The sequence below is a fragment of the Saccopteryx leptura genome, chromosome 3 (genome assembly GCF_036850995.1).
Source record: "Saccopteryx leptura isolate mSacLep1 chromosome 3, mSacLep1_pri_phased_curated, whole genome shotgun sequence".
Lineage (NCBI taxonomy): Eukaryota > Metazoa > Chordata > Mammalia > Chiroptera > Emballonuridae > Saccopteryx > Saccopteryx leptura.
The window spans coordinates 57,546,894-57,567,487 of record NC_089505.1 but is presented as its reverse complement, the minus strand read 5'-3'; the positions used below and the strand labels follow the sequence as shown (position 1 = coordinate 57,567,487).

At 42.3% G+C, this 20,594-nt stretch overlaps 1 protein-coding gene across 1 annotated transcript in view; it reads right to left on the bottom strand.

The window, feature by feature from the left end:
- Window positions 1–20,594, bottom strand: part of PREP (prolyl endopeptidase) — a 144,183-nt gene that overhangs the window by 107,482 nt on the left and 16,107 nt on the right. Inside the window, exons 3-5 of the mRNA XM_066373570.1 lie at window positions 7,642–7,775; window positions 6,342–6,472; window positions 2,632–2,841 (exon numbers count right to left, since the gene is read on the bottom strand). Coding sequence (XP_066229667.1) covers window positions 2,632–2,841; window positions 6,342–6,472; window positions 7,642–7,775 — 475 coding nt within the window. The remainder of the gene's footprint in view (window positions 1–2,631; window positions 2,842–6,341; window positions 6,473–7,641; window positions 7,776–20,594) is intronic.

Below are 20,594 nucleotides of genomic sequence, written 5' to 3'. Positions count from 1 at the left end.
GGTACAGCAAGTTTGGAAGACAGTTTGGCCATTTCTTCCACTCCTTGGTATTTACCCAAAGGAGCTGAAAACTTATTTATGTCCTTGCAAAAACCTGCACACAAATATTTATAACAGCTTTATCCAAAATGGTCAAAACCTGGATGCAACCAAGATGGTCTTCAGTAGGTGAGTGGATAAATAAATTATGGTACACAGACAATAGAATATCATTCAGTGCAAAAACAAAATAAGCTATCAAGCCACGAGAAGATATAAAACAACCTTAATGCGTATTACTAAGTGAAAGAAACCAATGAAAAGGCTAGATACTCTATGATTCCAACTATACGATGTTCTGGAAAAGGCAGACAGTAATACTGGTGAGACAGTAATAAGATCAGTGGTTGCCAGGGGTTAGGAGGGAGGGGGGATAAAAGGTGGAAAACAGAGTAATTAAGGCAGTGAAACTACTCTAATAATACTATGTTAGGTAAAGATCATTATACGTTTGTTTGAACCCATGGAATATACAACACAGACTTTTAAAGTCTAATATAAACTCTCAATTTGCAGTGATTCTGAGGTGTCAATGGAGGCTCATCAACCGCACCACTCAGGCGAGGGATGTTAATAACGGGGGAGGCTTCGCATGTGTGGGGGCAGGGGATGCAGGGGAAATCTCTGTACCTTCTGATGAGGATGTGAAGGTAAACTGCTTCTGCTGTGAACCGAAAACTGCTATAAAAGCTAGTTATTAAAAAACAACAACTTAACAATCAGTTAGGCGTCATCCTGAAAGTAAATCACACATGCTGATTTTGGAGGCTACTATGAGATTGAACTGTTTTGTTTTGTTTTTAATTTTGAAAATGCACAAAGCTTTCAGAACAATGAAGAAAAAAAGTAAGATAACACCATAATATATATTAAAAACAAAACAAAACACAGAGCCCTTGAGTACTTGGTGATCTTCCAAAGTCTTCTTTCCCAGAAACTGGTGAGAAGTGCAGTCTGAATCGCTTAGTTTTTACTGTAAGCACCTCCATCTCACATCCCAGGAGGCTGCTGAGGTTCTCCGGACCACAAGGCAACAAATGACAGTTGGGAGGCGCTGGCTGTCTTAATTTGATCACATTTCTGTTTTTGCCACAGCAAGCGGAAGGCAACTAAAATTTTCCATGTTTTTCACAAGTTAACTTAACACTGTTCTCCAACAAGAAATGGCCAGTTATATACTATTTTGATCTCCCAGAGCTTAGAAATAGCCAACACTTTCTAAAACCACAGGCACTCTTATCATAGGCAGCTACTTCAATGCACAGAGCCCAGAGGTCTTTCTTCAGCCAACATCCTTGATTAAACAACCTCTTAGTTCCTCGTCTTGTAGTTCCTTGGTGAATTCAGAGAAAGGTACTGCAGTAGTGTAATCAAGAGGCAGCAAGCACTAAACATAGATAAAAGAGATGGAAAAGTGTTACAGCCTTATTCCCAGTTCAACTTGGGGGTAAACAGCAAAGAAAGCGTATCTAAAGATGACAAAGATACAGGAAGTCATGACAAGGGGACACCGTGTGCAGCAGAAAGCACCGGAGTAGCTGTGCTTCTTGCCAGCCACAGGCTCTGACACAAGTGACTGAGACTCTGCCTCCCAGCTCCAAATCTCTAACAAAGGGATTATAAATCCACCTGTAAAGACCAGTCAAGACATGAAAATGCTATACACCACCTGGAAATATGGAGTACATAAAGATGATGATGTTGACAGCTTGTCTAGCAAGGTATAAGGTATGGGGCCCTCCCTGCCTGGGAAGATGAGGAGTGAGAGGGGAAAGAAAGAGGGACCAGTGAACACAACAGGATCTTTGTGCTACTGAAGAGGAGAGAATAGATGTGTGTGGGAAGTGAATAAGGAGAAAAGTGTCAAGATAAATGCAACCAACAGGGCACTTGCAACTCCTGATCAGGGAAGACTTGATTACTGCAGTAGAAAAAAATTTTTAAATATTCAACGTGATTAAATAAGTTGGTTTTACCAAAAAAATAAAATAAAAATCCATCTTCTCCATTATCCCCTTGGGAGACAGAACACATTTGTGAAGGACTGATTGCAATAATGACCTCAATTTTTTATGGTTCCTTGTATCTATTTCACCACCCTCTGAATAGGGGCTGGGCAACAGAATGCAGGGGTGATAATATAACCAGCAAGCCCAGGCATCCAAGAGGTTGTGCCTTTGGCTCTCTCTCTCTCTCTCTCTCTCTCTCTCTCTCTCTTTCTTGGAATCCTGCTGAGCTGCCATGAAAATTAGTCTGCTAGACTGGTAGAGGATGAGAGACCACATGGAGCAGAACTGAGGCCCCAGACATGTGAATGTGTCAAGCCAAGATCAGCCAACTGCCCTGCAGCTGATCATAAATACATGATCAAGCTCAGCTAAGCCCAGAAATGCTTCCTGGCCAACCTATATACACTTAAGCAAAATAAACAGTCATTCTAAGACACTAAGATTTGGGGTGATCGGTTACACAACAAAGCTAACTGATACAATATTCTTTGAGGAATCTTGGCTCTAAATCAGACAACCTCTGTTAGGGTTTAGCTTCTCTTTTTGAAGTTATATGAGTCACACTTCTGAAGTCTTAACTCACCATCACTTTTTCCATCTTGTTGGGGGTAAGAGTTGTAGAACATTCCCTTCCCATCATGGGTCCAAGCCATACAGCTGAACTTGACTCTTTCAAGCACATCTGGAAGCTCTTTGGCACCACTGACTTTCATAAACTTGATCGTCACCCAGTCTGAGCCACTGGCACTCAGACCATAGGCAAAATATTCACCATCTTCACTGAATGCATAGCCTATGGAACACAGGAGAAATCAAACAGTGATGGAGACATGATCCCAAGCCCTGCTCTGCCTTCTGTGTGGTCCGATGACGCTCTCTGTCATACATGAGAGCAGAACGTGGTAGTGAGGAACTCTGGGGGCTGAGCCCAGGTGTTACAGGAATTTGCTTTACGACCTTGGACAAGTCTGCATTTCTTCACCTGTAAAATGAAGTATTGGATTATAAGACCACTAAGATGCTTCCATTAGTTAATGTCTATAATTCAATAGGCAGTTCAGTTAAGCAGAGCTCATCTCGGACTTTCAGCATATTTCATTTATACTCTAAAATGAATGGGAGGGAAAAGGAGTAAGGAAACTGCCTGTACAGTAATGACTACATTATGACACATACCATGTAACAGAACTAAGGTAATTTTTTTTTTTTTTTTTGTATTTCTCTGAAGTTGGAAACGGGGAGGCAGTCAGAAAGACTCCCGCATGCGCCCGACTGGGATCCACCTGGCATGCCCACCAGGGGGCGATGCTTTGCCCATCTTGGGGCATTGCTCTGTTGCAATCAGAGCCATTCTAGTGCCTGAGGCAGAGGCCACAGAGCCATCCTCAGCGCCCGGGCAAACGTTGCTCCAAAGGAGCCTTGGCTGCGGGAGGGGAAGAGAGAGACAGAGAGGAAGGAGAGGGGGAGGGGTGGAGCAGATGGGCGCTTCTCCTGTGTGCCCTGGCTGGGAATCGAACCCGGGACTCCCGCACACCAGGCCAACACTCTACCACTGAGCCAACCGGCCAGGGCTGAACTAAGGTAATTTTTGAAAAGGACTCCAAACTATCTGCGGTCACTCTTTACAACCTCATTCTCTGAGCACGGCTGGCACCCAAGGATAATCTTCCATATCACCTGACCACCGCAAGCAGGTAAGTAAAGCCTGAGGGTTTGCAATGAAGATCTCACACAGTGCACATTCCAAAAGGGACCACGGAAAAGAAAAGCAACACCATCCATGGACTACTCTCCCATGTCCAATTCTTTAGGGCCACGATAGGCAGAGACTGTAATCACTATGGAATGTTTCCTGACAAATATGTACACTTTTCTAGTAGCTTTCAGAATCATGAAGTATATACGGCATTTGGTACCAGACAATGACACCAGAAATTTCCTCTTATGATGTTTGCTGAACTTTACTCAAGGGTTGAAAATTACCCTAAGACACCCAACTACATTCAGAGGTTTTCTACTAATTATTTTACATAAAACTTGTATTAATAGAAAATATGTTTAAAATTTCAAAAAGCCTACTGATTAATCACTTATAATTCCTATAAAACATTCAGTCTCATAAGTATATAATTGCAAAAAAGAAATTAGAAATGATGGGAAGAAAATATTCACTTTCCATTCTACATAACATTGTAGTGTTTGGATTATTTATATATAATTAGAAACTTTACAGGAAAAATTTAAATAAAACATTTTGACTTGAAATATATATTTTAAAAAAGGATATACTATCAAAAGAATCTGAATGTTTACCCATACTGTAACTTCCCTATTATTACCAATCAGAAAGACTGAAGCCAGGTCCCAGTCTAATTTTCCCTTTCATCCATCAGGGCCTGTATATGGCAAGAATGCTATTAAAAAAGTTATTGAGATGAATTAGCAGAGCAGGAAGTGAGACCCTATTATAATGAAGTCTTTCTGGATGAGTTGCAAGATAGACCTTTGTTAAAACTAAATGAATTCCTATATCCCTATACAGGGCATACTACTGCACAGAACCAATGTATTAAGTTCATTTAACGTCAGGTCTGACCAGGCAGTGGTGCAGTGTATAGACCATTGGCCTGGGATACTGGGGACCCAGGTTCAAAACCCCGAGGTCACTGGCTTGAGCACAGGCTCACCAGCTTGAGCGAGGGGTCACTGGCTTGAGCGTGGGATCATAGACATGACCCCATGGTCGCTGGCTTGATTCCAAGGGTCACTGGCTTGAGCAAGGATTCACTGGCTCAGCTGGAACCCCCACGCTTCCCCAAATCAAGGCACATATGGGAAGGCAATCAATGAACAATTAAGGTGCCGCAACGAAGAACTGATGCTTCTCATCTCTCTCCCTTCCTGTCTGTCCCTGTATGTTTCCTCTCTCTCTCTCAAAAAAAAAAAAAAAAAAAAAAGTGCATTTAACTCCAAGCTCCAATTCATGGAAAGACACTCTTATAAGTTGGCTGGCATCTTATTTTCAATACTGATTACCTTCAATACTAATTAGTAAAGGATCGTCATTTACATACACAGCCTATGTGGGGACAGGAGGAGAGGGAACCACTAAATGAATGCCTTTATGAAAGGGTCTTTGTACTGATCTGCTGGATTCCCAACTAACAGATTATAGGACTTCAGTGTTCCAACTGCTCAAACCTGTATGACTAAACCTATACCTGTGCTTTTTTAATAAAACAGAAGATGCTAAAAAAGATGTGCCAACTTCACGAAAATCATCTACAATGCTACCAAGACATGGTTCTCCGAGTCTACAATTATTAAACCACAGAGCAGCAAACCTGCTGACCCTAGAACTAGTGCTGATGGTGCAGAGTTACTTAGGAGGCATACAGAAACTGCAGACTAGAATTATTTTTTACTCAGTTATTAAACTTATATCTTTAGGGTGCAGGGTATCAAGCTGTCCAATTTTTACAAGATTGTATTTTTTAAAACTTTTCATTCTAACATACTGGTAATTATCTAAATTTATTAATAAGTTTCCCCTCCCAAGGAAAGAGATCTCATAAAAAGTCCTTCCTATTTTATATTTATAGTGGAAACATTTTTTTGCATAGCTTAAATTTTTTATAGAAGAAGATTACCAGTAATTTTTTCCTAACCACAGATAGTTCTCAGGGATGTTGGAGGAAATGATGATGATTTCCGGATCCCAGAAGCCCTAGAAGCTAATTTGTGTCCGGCATGAAGTTTTCTCCAGCTCCGCTTCCTGCCATCAGAACAACACACGACGACTCATGTGCTCTAAAATGCTGTGCAAAATTGAGCTTTCCGCTTTGCCAGGTGGTGGTGCAGTGGATAGAGCATCAGACTGGGATGCAGAGGACCCAGGTTCGAGACCCTGACGTCGCCAGCTTGAGTGTGGGCTCAAACGCTTTGAGCAAAGCTCACCAGCTTGAACCCAAGGTCGCTGGCTCGAGCAAGGGGTTACTCAGTCTGCTGTAGCCTCACAGTCAAGGCACATATGAGAAAGCAATCAATGAACAACTAAGGAGTCACAACGAAAAACTAATGATTGATGCTTCTCATCTCTCTCCGTTTCTGTCTGTCTGTCCCTGTCTATCCCTCTCTCTGACTCTCTCTAGCTCTGTAAAAAAAAAAAAAGCTTTCCTGACATTGCATGTGCATCTGTTCTGCGATACGGCACGTGTTGTTTGGCATTTCAGAGCAGAGGTGACTGTAAGTGAAGGCCCTGGGAGTCCCATGGGCTGGCTGTGGAGCACTCACCTCGAAGTGCCACGGTGCCATCATCGGAGAGGACATTGGGGTCTAGGAATACTCTGGCTTCATCCTCTAAGGAATCCTGTACATATAATACTCGTTGGTTCTGTAAACCTGTATTGTAAAAATAAAAATACCTGGGAGACAGAGACAGTTTTTATTTAGCTGTGGAGTCCCCTACTTCTGAAGAAAAACCAAATACACGTAAGTAAAGAAAAAACCCACATCCACACACACAAAATTACAACTGCAAACTGGCCACACCAGGGACATGGGGACTAAGGTGGAAGGTCCTACCATCTCCCTGTAACTAAGGTTTGTTATCTGAATTGCTATAGTATTTAAATTCCGCATCTTAGTCAAATACAGACAAAGTCTTTTATTTGCTAAAATGAATACTAATATTTAAATAGAGCAGTAACTTTTTTTCAATGAAGAAAGCAGATTTTCTAAACTGAAATTGCTGGTTCCCTTCCCTGCCCAGGCTTCTAGGTGGGGGTTGGCAAACCTTTTCTGTAACGGGCAAGACTGCAAATATTTTCAGCTTTGTGGGCCATACAGTCTCTGTTGCTACTACACAACTCTGCAGTTGTAAAAAAAAGCAGTCATGGATAACACATAAATAAATGGACATGGCTGTGTGCCATTTCCACTTTGTTAATAAAAACAGGTGGTGGGCAAGGTGGGCATGAAGATTGCACTTTGCTGATCCTTGCAGGGGAAGACAGGGCTTCTAGAAATTGTAAATTCTAGATGGGGCTTCCAGAGAGGCTTAAGGATCTAACAAGAGAACACGTTTGAGTGAGTGTAAGCAGGAGAGGAACAAGAGAGGTGAATTATTAGCTTCTACTTCTTGGTCAATTTTCATTTTTGGATAGACAAAATGTATACAATAAAATCTTTTTAAGTGGTATAAGCCAAAGATAATTAGTTTTACAGGCAAATAAATCTCCACTGTTGTTTATGGATCATCCCATTTCAGTACTTACTAGCCATAAAAAAAGCAAGAATTTCTTTCACTCTAGATTGCTTTCTAGGACATCTCTCTACTATATTTCTACCTTTTTTTCATTTTTTGGCAATTATCTTTAATTATAGCTGACATCTACTAAATTTCTTAATTCTTATTTTAAGAATTTGGACAACAGACCAAAAGATATTATTCTCATATTTAAGCATAAAAATGAATCAATTTTATAATGAGTTAATTTGATAAACTGACAAGTTATTTAGAATCATTTTAAAATTTAAGAAAGCATTCAATTAGAAAAGTAAAATACATTTAAATGGAAGCAACCTCACATACCGCTTTCCTTTCTTGAAGTGGCAGCTATACTTGGGATAGTCATACAGTTCAGTCATTTTCTCTTTGAATAAACCTCTGATAGGACATTGCTCAAGAAATGGCACAGTAATCTTGTTCTGAGCCTCCACAAAAGCCTGCAGAAAAAATTTAAATGGTCAGAGCAAGTCATATATAAAATTTTCCATGAAAAATGTTATACCTTAATATGTATCAAGAGATTCAGCAATTCTACTTCTGGGAATACATCCAAAGAAAAGAAAAACATTATGATGAAGAGCTATCTGCACCCTCATGTTCAGAGCAGCATTATTTATAATAAACACAATTTAAAAAGACTTAAGTCTCCACTGATGGATTAACGAATAAAGAAAATGTGACCTATATGTATATATTGTACAATGGAGTATCATTCAGCCACAAAAAGCAAGAAATTCTGCCATTTCTGACAATATGGATGGACCTTAATTGCATTATGCTTAGTGAAATAAGTCAGCGGAGAAAGACAAACACTGTATGGTTTCCCTTACATGTGAAATCTAAAAAAACCATTCATAGAAAAAAAGATCAGATTTGTGGTTAACAGAGGTGGGGCAGTGGGGGACAGTGGGGAGGGGGTCAGTGGGGTAGGGTAGGGGGGAAAAGGAGGGCAGGGGAATTGGATAAAGGTAGTCAAAGGTACAAACTTCTAGTTATAAAATAGTAAGTATTAGGGATGTACTGTCTAACATGATGGCTATAGTTAACACTGCTGTATGACATATGAAAGTTGTTAAGAGAGTGAAACCTGAGTTCTCATCATAGAGAAAAAATAGATTTTTTTCTTTGTATATCTCAGATGATAGATGTTAACTAAATTTAATAAGGTAAACACTTCATAATATACAGTGTGTCCGTAAAGTCATGGTACACTTTTGACCGGTTACAGGAAAGCAACAAAAAAGACGATAGAAATGTGAAATCTGCACCAAATAAAAGGAAAACTCTCCCAGTTTCATACCTATTCAGTGCAGTTCGATGTGGGCTCACGCACAGATTTTTTAGGGCTCCTTAGGTAGCTATCCTGTATAGCCTCTACAGACTTGTCATTGACTGATGGCCTACCAGAATGGGGTTTCTCCACCAAACTGCCGGTTTCCTTCAACTGCTTATCCCACCGAGTAATGTTATTCCTATGTGGTGGTGCTTTGTTATAAACGCGCCGATATTCACATTGCACTTTGGTCATGGATTTGAATTTAGCGAGCCACAGAACACACTGAACTTTCCTCTGTACTGTCCACATCTCGACTGGCATGGCTGTGGGCTGCTCCGCTGTATACACGGTGTTACGTCATCATCTGCGCATGCGCACATGCTGCCACATCATCCTACAGAAACTGGGTTTCCCTTTTATTTGGTGATTTCACATTTCTATCGTCTTTGGTTGCTTTCCTGTGACCAATCAAAAGTGCACCATGACTTTACGGACACACTGTATATGTAAGTCAAATCATTATGCTGTATACCTTAAATTTAGTGCTTTATGTTAATTATATCTCAAAACTGGAGGGAAAAAAGAATAAAAAAAGGTATCAGTGAAAGCATGTTTTCCCTTAATAAATAATGACTAATACTTACATGGCACTACATATGTACGAGGCAAGTATTAACTCATGTGGAACACAAAATCAAAGGTTCCTTTTCTCTTTCTTTTTAGCAAGAGAGGGAGAGAGAGAGACAGACAGACAGACATAAAGGCAGTCAGGAAGAAAGAGAGATGAAAAGCATCAACTCGTAGTTGCACCACTTTAATTGTTTACTGATTGCTGCTCATCCGTGCTTTGACTTGGGGGGAGGGGCTTCAGCCAAGCCACTGACCCCTTGCTCAAGCCAGCAACCCTGGGCTCAAGCCAGTGACGCCGCGCTCAAGCTGGATGAATCCACACTCAAGCCCATGATCTCAGGGTTTTGAACCTGGGTCCTCAGTGTCCCAGGTCACCGCTCTATCCATTGCACCACCACCAGTCAGGCTCAAAATTTAGCCCAGCTTTATGGATAGGGAAATTGAGCCTCAAAGTGGTTAAAAAGCTGCCCAACAGCATATGGCAAGGAAACAGCAGAGATGCCTCCTGTGAGTCCATGCTCTCAGCAAACACACTGTACTGCTGCTCGTGTCACACATGGTCGGTAAACTACACTCACACTGTGCCAGGTTTTGCGCTGCTTAGTCAACAGCCAGCCAGTGATTCCAAACAACATCAGAGTAAAAGAAGTAAAGTTAGAGATACCTAAGTGCTATTTTATAAATTTTGTTTTTGGCTTACTATCTTTCTAAGACCTACTACCTTATCAAATTCACAGAACTTCACTAAAATTTGAAGCTAAAGAATACTTTTTAAAGATGGAAAATGGGTAGCATTAAATATTTATAATAAATGGTTTATATCAAGAGCAAGAGGTGGCCTGTCAGAAGTCAAGAGACCTGGCCACAAGGCAAGAAAGGGCAGTGTTTATAACAGATCAGCTGTAGCCAACATACTCTATTCATAACTAAGCAGTAATAAATTTAGACTTAGGTTTTGATTTTTAGTTACAAATTTGATACACAGTTGTAAAGCCACACAGGAGAGCATTTTGGACATGACTAAGTGTGTGCAGAAGCATCACCTGATGGGGGAAGGAAATGCCATGACTTCTTTTTTTTTTTTTTTTTGTATTTTTCTGAAGTTGGAAACGGGGAGGCAGTCAGACAGACTCCTGCACGCACCTGACTGGGGTCCACTCGGCACGCCCACCAGGGGGCGATGCTCTGCCCATCTGGGTTGTTGCTCTGTTGCAACCAGGGCCATTCTAGCGCCTGAGGCAGCAGCCTTGGAGCCATCCTCAGCGCCCGGGCCAACTTTGCTCCAATGGAGCCTTGGCTGTGGGAGGGGAAGAGAGAGACAGAAAGGAAGGAGAGGGGGAGGGGTGGAGAAGCAGATGGGCGCTTCTCCTGTATGCCCTGGCCGGGAATCGAACCCGGGACTCCTGCACGCCAGGCCAACGCTCCACCACTGAGCCAACCGGCCAGGGCTTGACTTCTTGACAGATATGGAAATGGAGGCATTCCATATCGTGGTCATGGATCACGGTCATGCTGAGTTACCAGTAGCTCTGAAGCCAGAATCACCTTATCCCAGTCACCGTAACAGTGACTGAGGCTGACACCATGTCTGATACTGGACGTGAAGATGAAGCAGACCCACCTATGGGGGAGAAGGGGCTAACCTGGGCCTCCTATAATTTCCTCCTACCTGGGCTGAGCTGAGCAGGGTAGGGCAGGCACCTCGGGGTGCTGAAACACCAATACAGATTTAGTAAGAAACGAGTGTGCTTCAGCACTGGTCCCGGCATTGAGGATGGAGGTGTGACAAGTTCAAGGCCAGCTGCCTATTATCATGGAGCTAACATTCTACTAGGGAAGGCAATACACAAGCCAGAAGGTTCCAGAGAGCAGTCAGTCCTACAGTCATCATGGAGAGGTGCTGCTACTCAACGCAGCATCCACAACCTGTGCTGGTCCTGCACCATTTGCTACAAGCCGAGGATGTGAGGAGCAGAGACTGAGAGGCTGTGTTATGAGCAATGTGACCTTGCTGAGACATCTTTGTTATGGTTCATAAAAATACCAATCCACATGGTTTGGAAATTTAAAGGCCAGTGATTCACCACAGATCCTGGGAAGTACTGAGAAGAAAGACACTTAATTCAGGGAAGGCAGCAGGGAGATTCTTCAGAGAAGGTTTGAATTGAGGTCTGACAGGCAAGAGGGAACAGCCATGCAAAGGGGGGAAGAACTTGCCAGGCCTAGGACCCGGCACATAAGTCAGTGAGGCTAGGAATGAGTAGGAGAGAGCAGAGACCCAGGCAGGGGCCGAGCCCGATCATAGGGCACCTGCTGGGCAGTTATGAAGTTTGAAACTTTGTTCTAAGTGCAAACAAGCTATGGTCACTTAAGGAGACAGTTACCTAATCTGGTTTGCTCTGGGTGAAGAATAAACTGCAGGGGAGCAAAAGTGAAAACAGGGAGGTCAGTTAGGAAGCTGGGGTAGTAGTCTGGTGAGAGAAGAGACCACATGGAGTGGAATGGCTGGTCTGTAAATGGAGCGGGAATGGCCACTGAAACGGGAGTGGGACAGAGAAAATGAGCACCATGCACATTAACATGTTGGTTTGATGGCTGCTTCCCAGAAGGGCCTCACTAGGACATTCTAGCTACTCAGGGCTCCCACCCTGAGACCCCAGCATGCTGAGGGTCCTGGTTGGTCCCTCCCCTTCCAGGGGGAAGGTCCTCTGAGGAGGGAAACCTGCTGACTTCATTTCCCCAATCCTTCTGATCTGTGTTTGTATGGGGCTACATCTAGGCCTTATCCTGCCTGCAGGTGGGTCCAAGAGTCACAGATTGCTCCGTTTGTTTTCCTTGGAAAGCTAGAACAGTTTCTCTGATTACTCTGTTTTGGTTTGCTTCTTGCAGATGTCTCATGGCATAATCACACCTGCTGCAAAAGAATCCATCTCAGGTGAAAGCAGACACACTGGTTCTTCTCGCTTCAAATGTTCATAAAACCATTATGCCAGGTATACGAATGCTACCAAATAACTAAATAATTCTAGGATTATTACATTCAATTTTGTCACCTCTCAACCACAAGTGTTAGTCAAGTACTTTAAATAGAGCAGTATTTAAAGACTGGGCCCTTTCAAGTCAAATACCTAGATGCAAAACCAAACAGTGTTCAAATTCCTTAGGGTCTAAAGCTCTTTCATAACATACATCCTCGTGCTTGAGCAAATCCTTTTTATGAAGGTACGGGAAATTTTCTGTAAAGGGATTTTGTAAAATTTAGGGTTCCACAGAATGCCAATAAAATTTTTAATATTTTACCTAGGAAAATACCTTCTTGCTCATTTATGGATTCAATAGTCTGGTTTTCCTTGGTCTAAAAATTACAACAAATCTGGGGGAAAGGAAAGGTGTAAGGATAAAGGAAATAACCTGGAGGAATTACATGTTGATACACAAGCAGGGGGAGGAGAAGGAATGACCTCAGTGTCCCTCAGCTGTCTCAGCATCCAATGGATGCTATTAAAATAACTGAACCCAAAAGCCCATTCAAACACCTGCAGCTAAGCCTCCAGAGAGGTTTAGCAGGGTAGATTTTACAGCTATGGATGAATTTGAACGCATTTTCCTAAGAATAGCTTGCTCAACGCACAGAAATCCTGTTTATATATTATAAAACTTCAAAGTTTCAGTTATGCAAGATGAATAAATTCCAGAGATCTTCTGGATAACACTGTGCCTGCCTCTAAGTTAACAATACTGTATTATACACCTAAAACTTTAAGAGGGCAGGTCTCATGAAATTTAATTCTTACCACTGAAGAAAAAAAAGAAAGAAAGGAAAGAAAAAAGGAAAAGCGCCCAGGAGAGAATTGCTCTGCTGGAAGCCGGAGAGTCCTTTAGCCCTACTGTCTCTAGAAAGAATTTTTTCGAGTTGTCCTCACATGCACTGTATTTTAATCCACAAAATACCGCAAGTCCTTTTAGAAGTAATATTCTTACATAGATGAATAAAAATGAGGCATAGTTACTTGTTAAATATATACACAAAACAGCACGATTATATAACATGGGATTAAAGAGATGAATTAAGGATAAAAATAAGTGCTACAGAAGAACAAATGAAGGAGAAAGAACTCCCAGGTGAGGGTGAAGTGGGCTGGGATAGAGCCCATACAGATGGTCCAAACGACCAGGGGGAGGTCCAGGTAGAAGACCAATTCAGGCATGGGTATCAACCTCCAGTCTTCCCAAATACCAATGACAGCTAGGGGTAGTGTCATCTATACTCCACAGATTTTGAGGAGTTTCTGCTGCAAATTCCAAATACATCTGTGTGTGCGCATGTGGGCTCCTTGTATCCCAGTGACCAGAGGGGGTTAGTACACTTCCATCCCCTTTGCGGGAAGTTTAGCAGAACCTGGAAATGACTCCCCAACTGCAAGATAACCCCATAAAAAGAAATCAAAAGGTGTCCAAGTAATCCCTGAGGCTGCGGGACCCAGGGCCAGGAAGGCTGGACTGTCACACGGAAAACTGGAGGCAGGTCATGCCAAACAGAAAATCTGATGTAGCTGCTTTAGGAAACACACCTAGCAACTGGGACTATAAATGGAATAATGTATTTTATAAAACTAATACGAGGACTCTATACTTCAAAGAAAAAAAGAGTGCCCCTTATTTTCCAGCACTCACTGAATTATTTACAAAAATTAGGAGTACACCAGAGGACAAAGGAATCCTTAAAGCCCCGAGAAGCACTGGGACCACAATGCTATTAACCACGACTAAGGGAGGCGCCTCTCTCTTCCTGGCCTCACAAACCCCTGACTCATTCCCAAAGAGAATTATCGAATTCAATCCATGAAATCACGAAATCCACTGGGCTTGTCTTTTAACATTAAAAGCTCAGAGTGAGTCCATTTACTCTCTCTGAGAACATCTGTTCTCAGGTTAAGAGAAGCTCCCCATGAGTGTACGGCTGCACATGCCGAGCAGAGCAGGTGGAGCCTTCCAGCAGCCCTCCCAGGTCTCCCTCCAGTTCTTGCCTGTCCCCATCTGGGCTAACCAGTGTCCTCACTGAGGCTAGAACTGTCTACCAGAAAAAAGCAGAGACTCACATTTTGACCTGAGAGTCAAGCCTTGTTTTCAAATCGAGTCTTAGAAGGGAGCGTGCTCGAAGCTGAAACTTTAACCCCCTCCACCCATCTAGCTCAGTTATCTGGTGTACACTACTGACCAGAAACTTCGCAACCTAACTAAAGCCCAATCACGAAGAAGTTAAACACATACACATCCTTTCTTGAATATTCTGTGGATCAATGAGGGGATCCAAACTAGAACAAGAACATTTAGAAGAACAACAGAAGACCACTAAGAATTCAAGTTCATGGGGCGTGGGGAAAACATTTGGCATTGACTTTTTAAATTTTGGTACCTTTGGGAAGTCCCACTGATAGAGTGGGGGATGTGACCTCTGCTGGCCATCAGAGCACCCCCCCGAACTGCACTGACCCAGGGTCGCAGTGCATCCATGCAGGATGAGACTTGTGATAGTCTAGAGCAGCGGTTCTCAACCTGTGGGTCGCGACCCCGGCGGGGGTCCAACGACCAAAACACAGGGGTCGCCCATCGGCTGGGGTCGCGACCCACAGGTTGAGAACCGCTGGTCTAGAAGCTTGGTATCAGGAGTCCCACACACATAGGTTAGCTGACCGATCCAGTCCCACAGCACTGAACTCAGGAGTGTACTGGAACAGGTCAGGAGACAGTGTTGGTGCCTGGGTGTGCCATGTACTGTAGGACAGTGATCACACTGTGATTGGTACGGTACATCTGACCCTGGGCAAGATGCTCAGTATAAAAAAAAGGCTGGGTCTAGAAAGTGATAGTTATGCCTTAAGAAAGTTTGGGGTTTACCCTCTCTCTCAATCAGATTTTATCATTTCTGGGTATTGGTAACTTGTACCACCATCTATCATAGATATTACTGATACCTCTGTCTCTTTTCTAACTATGCTAACTCCTTTCTACATCTTTATGTAAGTAAACCCTGCTCATTTTCACAAGCAGAGTCTTTCCTCAATTCTTAGCTACAGGCAACAGTCCATAAAGTAGTCGCGAACCCAGACAAAGCAACAAGAATCCTTTGCAGGGAGATAGGAGTTGTCACCCTAAGTCTGGGGCTGTAAGGGTCACGTGACGTAACACCTGAGGAGGCTAGGCCCGTCCTTCCCTACCACACAAGAGAGGATACTGAAAATAAAACCATTGGAGAAAAGCATATGAGCTAAAAGACAAAGAGAGATAGTTTGCCAGAAATATCATGTGTACTCCTGGACCATCATTTATATGAGCGAGTGTGAGCTGGGGTTCAGGCACTGCTCACGGCGAGTCCTGATGAACACAACTCTTCTGTGAGTCCTGCAGATCGCTGAGCAAGGGGAGGCTGCGGGGAACGTGTGATGGGGGGGGGGGGGGGGCGCTGAGCAGGAACTGAGCAGAACTCTGCCTGAGGGCTGGCTGGGGAAGCCTGAAAAAGATGTTTTATCGGTAAAGGAGAAATAGTGACATTGAACTAAATGCTCAAACAAAAAAGTTTTAAAGAAACAAACAAAAAATAATGAACTAGAGAAGTAAAGGAGTATAACATGTAAGTCCTAGAAATGCTTCTTTAAAAAAAAAAGAGGAGGAAAACACATTCTACCAAAGGGGAGAGAAGTTACAGGTAACTAAAAATTAGCAACAATCAAGAACCATAACAACAGACTGGGAAAGTAAAGTTTAATATAATTAAACACTACATATAACCCATGCTAGCAAATTTTGAAGTCCCAATGATGCAGACCATTTTCTAGGAAATACAAATGACTAAACTGATCCAAAAAGAAAGAAGATCTGAAGTAATAGCCATGAAAGGAAGTGGAGAAAAAGAGCCCAAAACTGCAATGAAAGAATTTTTCCCAAATAGTTCTACAGATGAGGTCTTTCAATTATTAAGCAGAATATTTCCATGCTATTTGACTGTTCAATAATTAATGCAATGGCAGGCATTTAGTCAGCGCTGACCTGTGTCTACCACTGTGCTGCATTGTTCAAAAACACTACCACTTAACTTTCACCACAACCTTACAATTTTCTCCAATAATCAGAAAACTGAAACCTAGAGAGGTTAAACAGCATGACCAATGTCACAAATCTAGTAAAATCATAGAGCTAAGATTCAAGCCTGTCTTTCTACCTTTAATGCTTCTCTTTCATGACTACACACTATTGCCCTCCCATGAATAAATAGGTCCCATGGTCTCTAAGGGTTCTCTCATTAGTTGCTGGGGGGAATGGGTAGAAAGAAAACTCTGGAAGCAGGAGACAATTTAGGAAGTTCTTTTACATCCAGTTCAGTGGCAATGTATGCTTAAACAGGGACAATGTCAGCAAAGATAAAAACAAAGAGAAAGGTCTGAGATTTTACGAGGTCAGAACTGGAGCTCCAAAGAATCTTGCGTATGATTAGGGCTGGTGCTCTCCCTAACTCCAACAGTCAGAGCGCCATGCAATTGTCTATAGAAGAGTCCCAGGTGTCTTTGTTATGAAATATGCCTTGGTTTCCCCCAATGAGAAAAATTAGAGCCACAAATACTGCCTCCCACACACAATTCACAAAGATGCTGTAAACCAGGGGTAGTTAACCTTTTTATACCTACCGCCCACTTTTGTATCTCTGTTAGTAGTAAAATTTTCTAACTGCCTACCAGTTCCACAGTAATGGTGATTTATAAAGTAGGGAAGTAACTTTACCTTATAAAATTTATAAAGCAGAGGTACAGCAAGTTAAAGCATATAATAATAATTACTTACCAAGTACTTAATGATGGATTTTTGCTAAGTTTGGCAGAATAAATCTTTATAAAACAACTTACTATAGTTAAATCTATCTTTTTATTTATACTTTGGTTGCCCCGCTACCGCCCACCATGAAAGCTGGAACGCCCACTAGTGGGCGGTAGGGACCAGGTTGACTACCACTGCTGTAAACAATAGTGAGGAGCTGACTAAAACTTAAGCCTCTTGAACATGGCCTCATAATAACCAAAGGTGTTATCTTTCCCTAACCATGTCTAACTAAACATTCTCAAGGGCCATTTCTCAAGCTTTTTGGATCTTAAGAACTACCTGTGAGGTGCTTGGGAAACAAGAGATTCCTACTGAGATCAGATGCTCCGGAAGTAGAGCTTGGAAATGTGTAACAAGTGCCCAGGTCCTCTTCAGGACCCTGTGCTTTCTCCCCTGAATATGGCAGATTTTAGATACCTAAGTGTGAAGAAAGGACAGAAAAAAGCAAGCCTGGGAGAAGTCATAGTTACCATAGTTCTTTAATTGTTGGTTCTTCCCAAAGACACCATATCTAATAGCATTTCTCACAGAGAAACTGTAGGTGATTGAAACCAAAGCTGAGTTAACTGCCTGCAGGGAAAATATCAACCTTAAATATATACAATAGCTAATGAAGATGAGCATCTTTTCATATATCTGTTGGCCATTTGTATTTCTTCTGGGAGAAGTGTCTGTTCATGTCCTCTTCCCATTTTTTTATTGGATTGTTTGCTTGCTTGTTGTTGAGTTTTATGAGTTCTTTGTATACTTTGGATATTAGGCCCTTATCTGAGCTGTTGTTTGAAAATATCTCCCATTTAGTTGGCTGTCTGTTTTGTTGTCAGTTTCTTTTGCTGTGTGTAGTCCCATTCATTTATCTTTGCCTTCACTTCCCTTGCCTTTGAAGTCAAATTCATAAAGTGCTCTTTGTAACCAAGGTCTATGAGTTTAGTAGCTATGTTTTCTTCTATGTAATTTATTGTTTCAGGTCTTATATTTAGGTCTTTGATCCATTTTGAATTAATTTTAGTACAAGAGGACAAGCTATAGTCGAGTTTCATTCTTTTGCATGTGGCTTTCCAGTTTTCCCAGCACCATTTGTTGAAGAGGCTTTCTTTTCTCCCTTGTGTGCTGTTGGACCCTTTATCAAAAATTATTTGACCATATATATGTGGTTTTATTTCTGGGCTTTCTATTCTGTTCCATTGGTCTGAGTGTCTATTTTTCTGCCAATACCATGCTGTTTTGATTGTCGTGGCCCTATAATATAATTTGAAGTCAGGTATTGTAATGCTCCCAGCTTTGTTCTTTTTCCTTAGGATTGCTTTGGCTATTTGGGGTTTTTTAAAGTTCCATATAAACCTAATGAGTTTTGATGGAATTTTGATGGGAATTACATTAAATTTGTATATCGCTTTGGGTATATAGTCATTTTCACTATAATTATTCTTCCTATCCAAGAACAAAGAACATTTTCCCATTTCATTATATCTTTTTCGATTTCCTTTAACAATGCTTTGTAGTTTTCATTATATAGGTCCTTTACATTCTTTGTTATGTTTATTCCTAGGTATTTTATTTCTTTTTTTGCAACCATGAAGGGGATTGTTTTTTGAGTTCGTTTTCTGATGTTTCATTGTTGTCATATAGGAAAGCTATGGACTTTTGTATATTAATTTTGTATCCTGCGACCTTACTGTATTGGTTTATTGTTTCTAGTAGTCTTTTTGTGGAATCTTTGGGGTTTTTGATTACCAACAAGACAGGTAATAACAAGTGTTAGAGAGGCTGTGAAGAAAAAGGAACCCTCATCCACTGTTGGTGGGAATGTAAAGTAGTATAACCACTATGGAAGAAAGTACAGTGGTTCTTCAAAAACATAAAAATAGAACTACCATATGACCCAGCAATCCTCTACTGGGAATATACCCCCATAACTCAAAAACACTGGTACGTAAAGACACATGCAGCCCCATATTCATTGCAGCATTGTTCACAGTGGCCAAGACATGGAAACAACCAAAAAGCCCTTCAATAGATGATTGGATAAAAAAGATGTGGTACACATATACTATGGAATACTACTCAGGCATAAGAAATGATGACATTGGATCATTTACAACAACATGGATGGACCTTGATAACATACTGAGTGAAATAAATAAATCAGAAAAAACTAAGAACTATATGATTCCATACATAGGTGGGACATAAAAATGAGACTCAGGGACATGGACAAGAGGGTGATGGTTACCGGGGGTGGGGAGGGGAAGAAAGGGGGTGGGGGGAGAGGAGGGGCACAAAGAAAACCAGATAGAAGGTGATGGAAGACTATTTGACTTTGGGTGATGGGTATGCAACATAAATGTCAAAATAACCTGGAGATGTGGCCCTGGCCGGTTGGCTCAGTCGTAGAGTGTCGGCCTGGCGTGCGGAGGTCCCGGGTTCGATTCCCGGCCAGGGCACACAGGAGAAGCGGCCATCTGTTTCTCCACCCCTCCCCCTCTCCTTCCTCTCTGTCTCTCTCTTCCCCTCCCGCAGCGAGGTTCCATTGTAGCAAGGATGGCCCGGGCGCTGGGGATGGCTACTTGGCCTCTGCCCCAGGCGCTAGAGTGGCTCTGGTCGCGACAGAGCAACGCCCCGGAGGGGCAGAGCATCACCCCCTGGTGGGCAGAGCGTCGCCCCCTGGTGGGCGTGCTGGGTGGATACCGGTCGGGCGCATGCGGGAGTCTGTCTGACTGTCTCTCCCCGTTTCCAGCTTCAGAAAAAAAATAAAATAAAAAAATAACCTGGAGATGTTTTCTCTGAACCTATGTACCCTGACTGATTAATGTTACCCCATTAAAATTAATTTAAAAATAAATAAAAAAATGTATACAAGCACATTAACATTAAATAAATGGTTTTGGGTCTGCTTTTCTAAAACAGAACTTGACCTTATAGTGAACAAACAAGGTTAGATACCTAGCTTCAAGTGAGGGTGTGGCTCAGCTTCCTTCTGACACTGACCTCCAGCAGCTCAAAGGTCAAGTGGCTTGCCCGTCTCCAACCTCTGGTCCCTAGGCTAGAATGTAGTAATTCCATGTCTGCATGGGCCATGTCTGTCCGCTAATGACAGTGTACCCCTTCCTTCCTGCCCCCCTCCCATTTGACCAAATTCCTGGCACAGTGGACACACTGTGAAACTAAGGATGGGAAGAAAGGGAAGGTACAGCACATATGGAGAAAAGAGAGAATGAAACCAGAGGACCTGTGGCTGTGGGATGGCCAGCAATCCATTCTCCTTCCCCGGTGTCCTCCCTTCTCAGAGGGACAGTAACTCCAGTAGTTGTCCTACTGGACAGAACACAAAGAGGATCCCTGGGGGTTTTCTACCAAATATTTTCTTATTGCCTCCTCTCCTGGGACACAGTTACTTGAACAAGTGACAGAGGTTGAACACCCGGAGATCAATGACGCCACGCACAGTGCTGGGGGAAGAGTGGAAGGAAACGCCTGC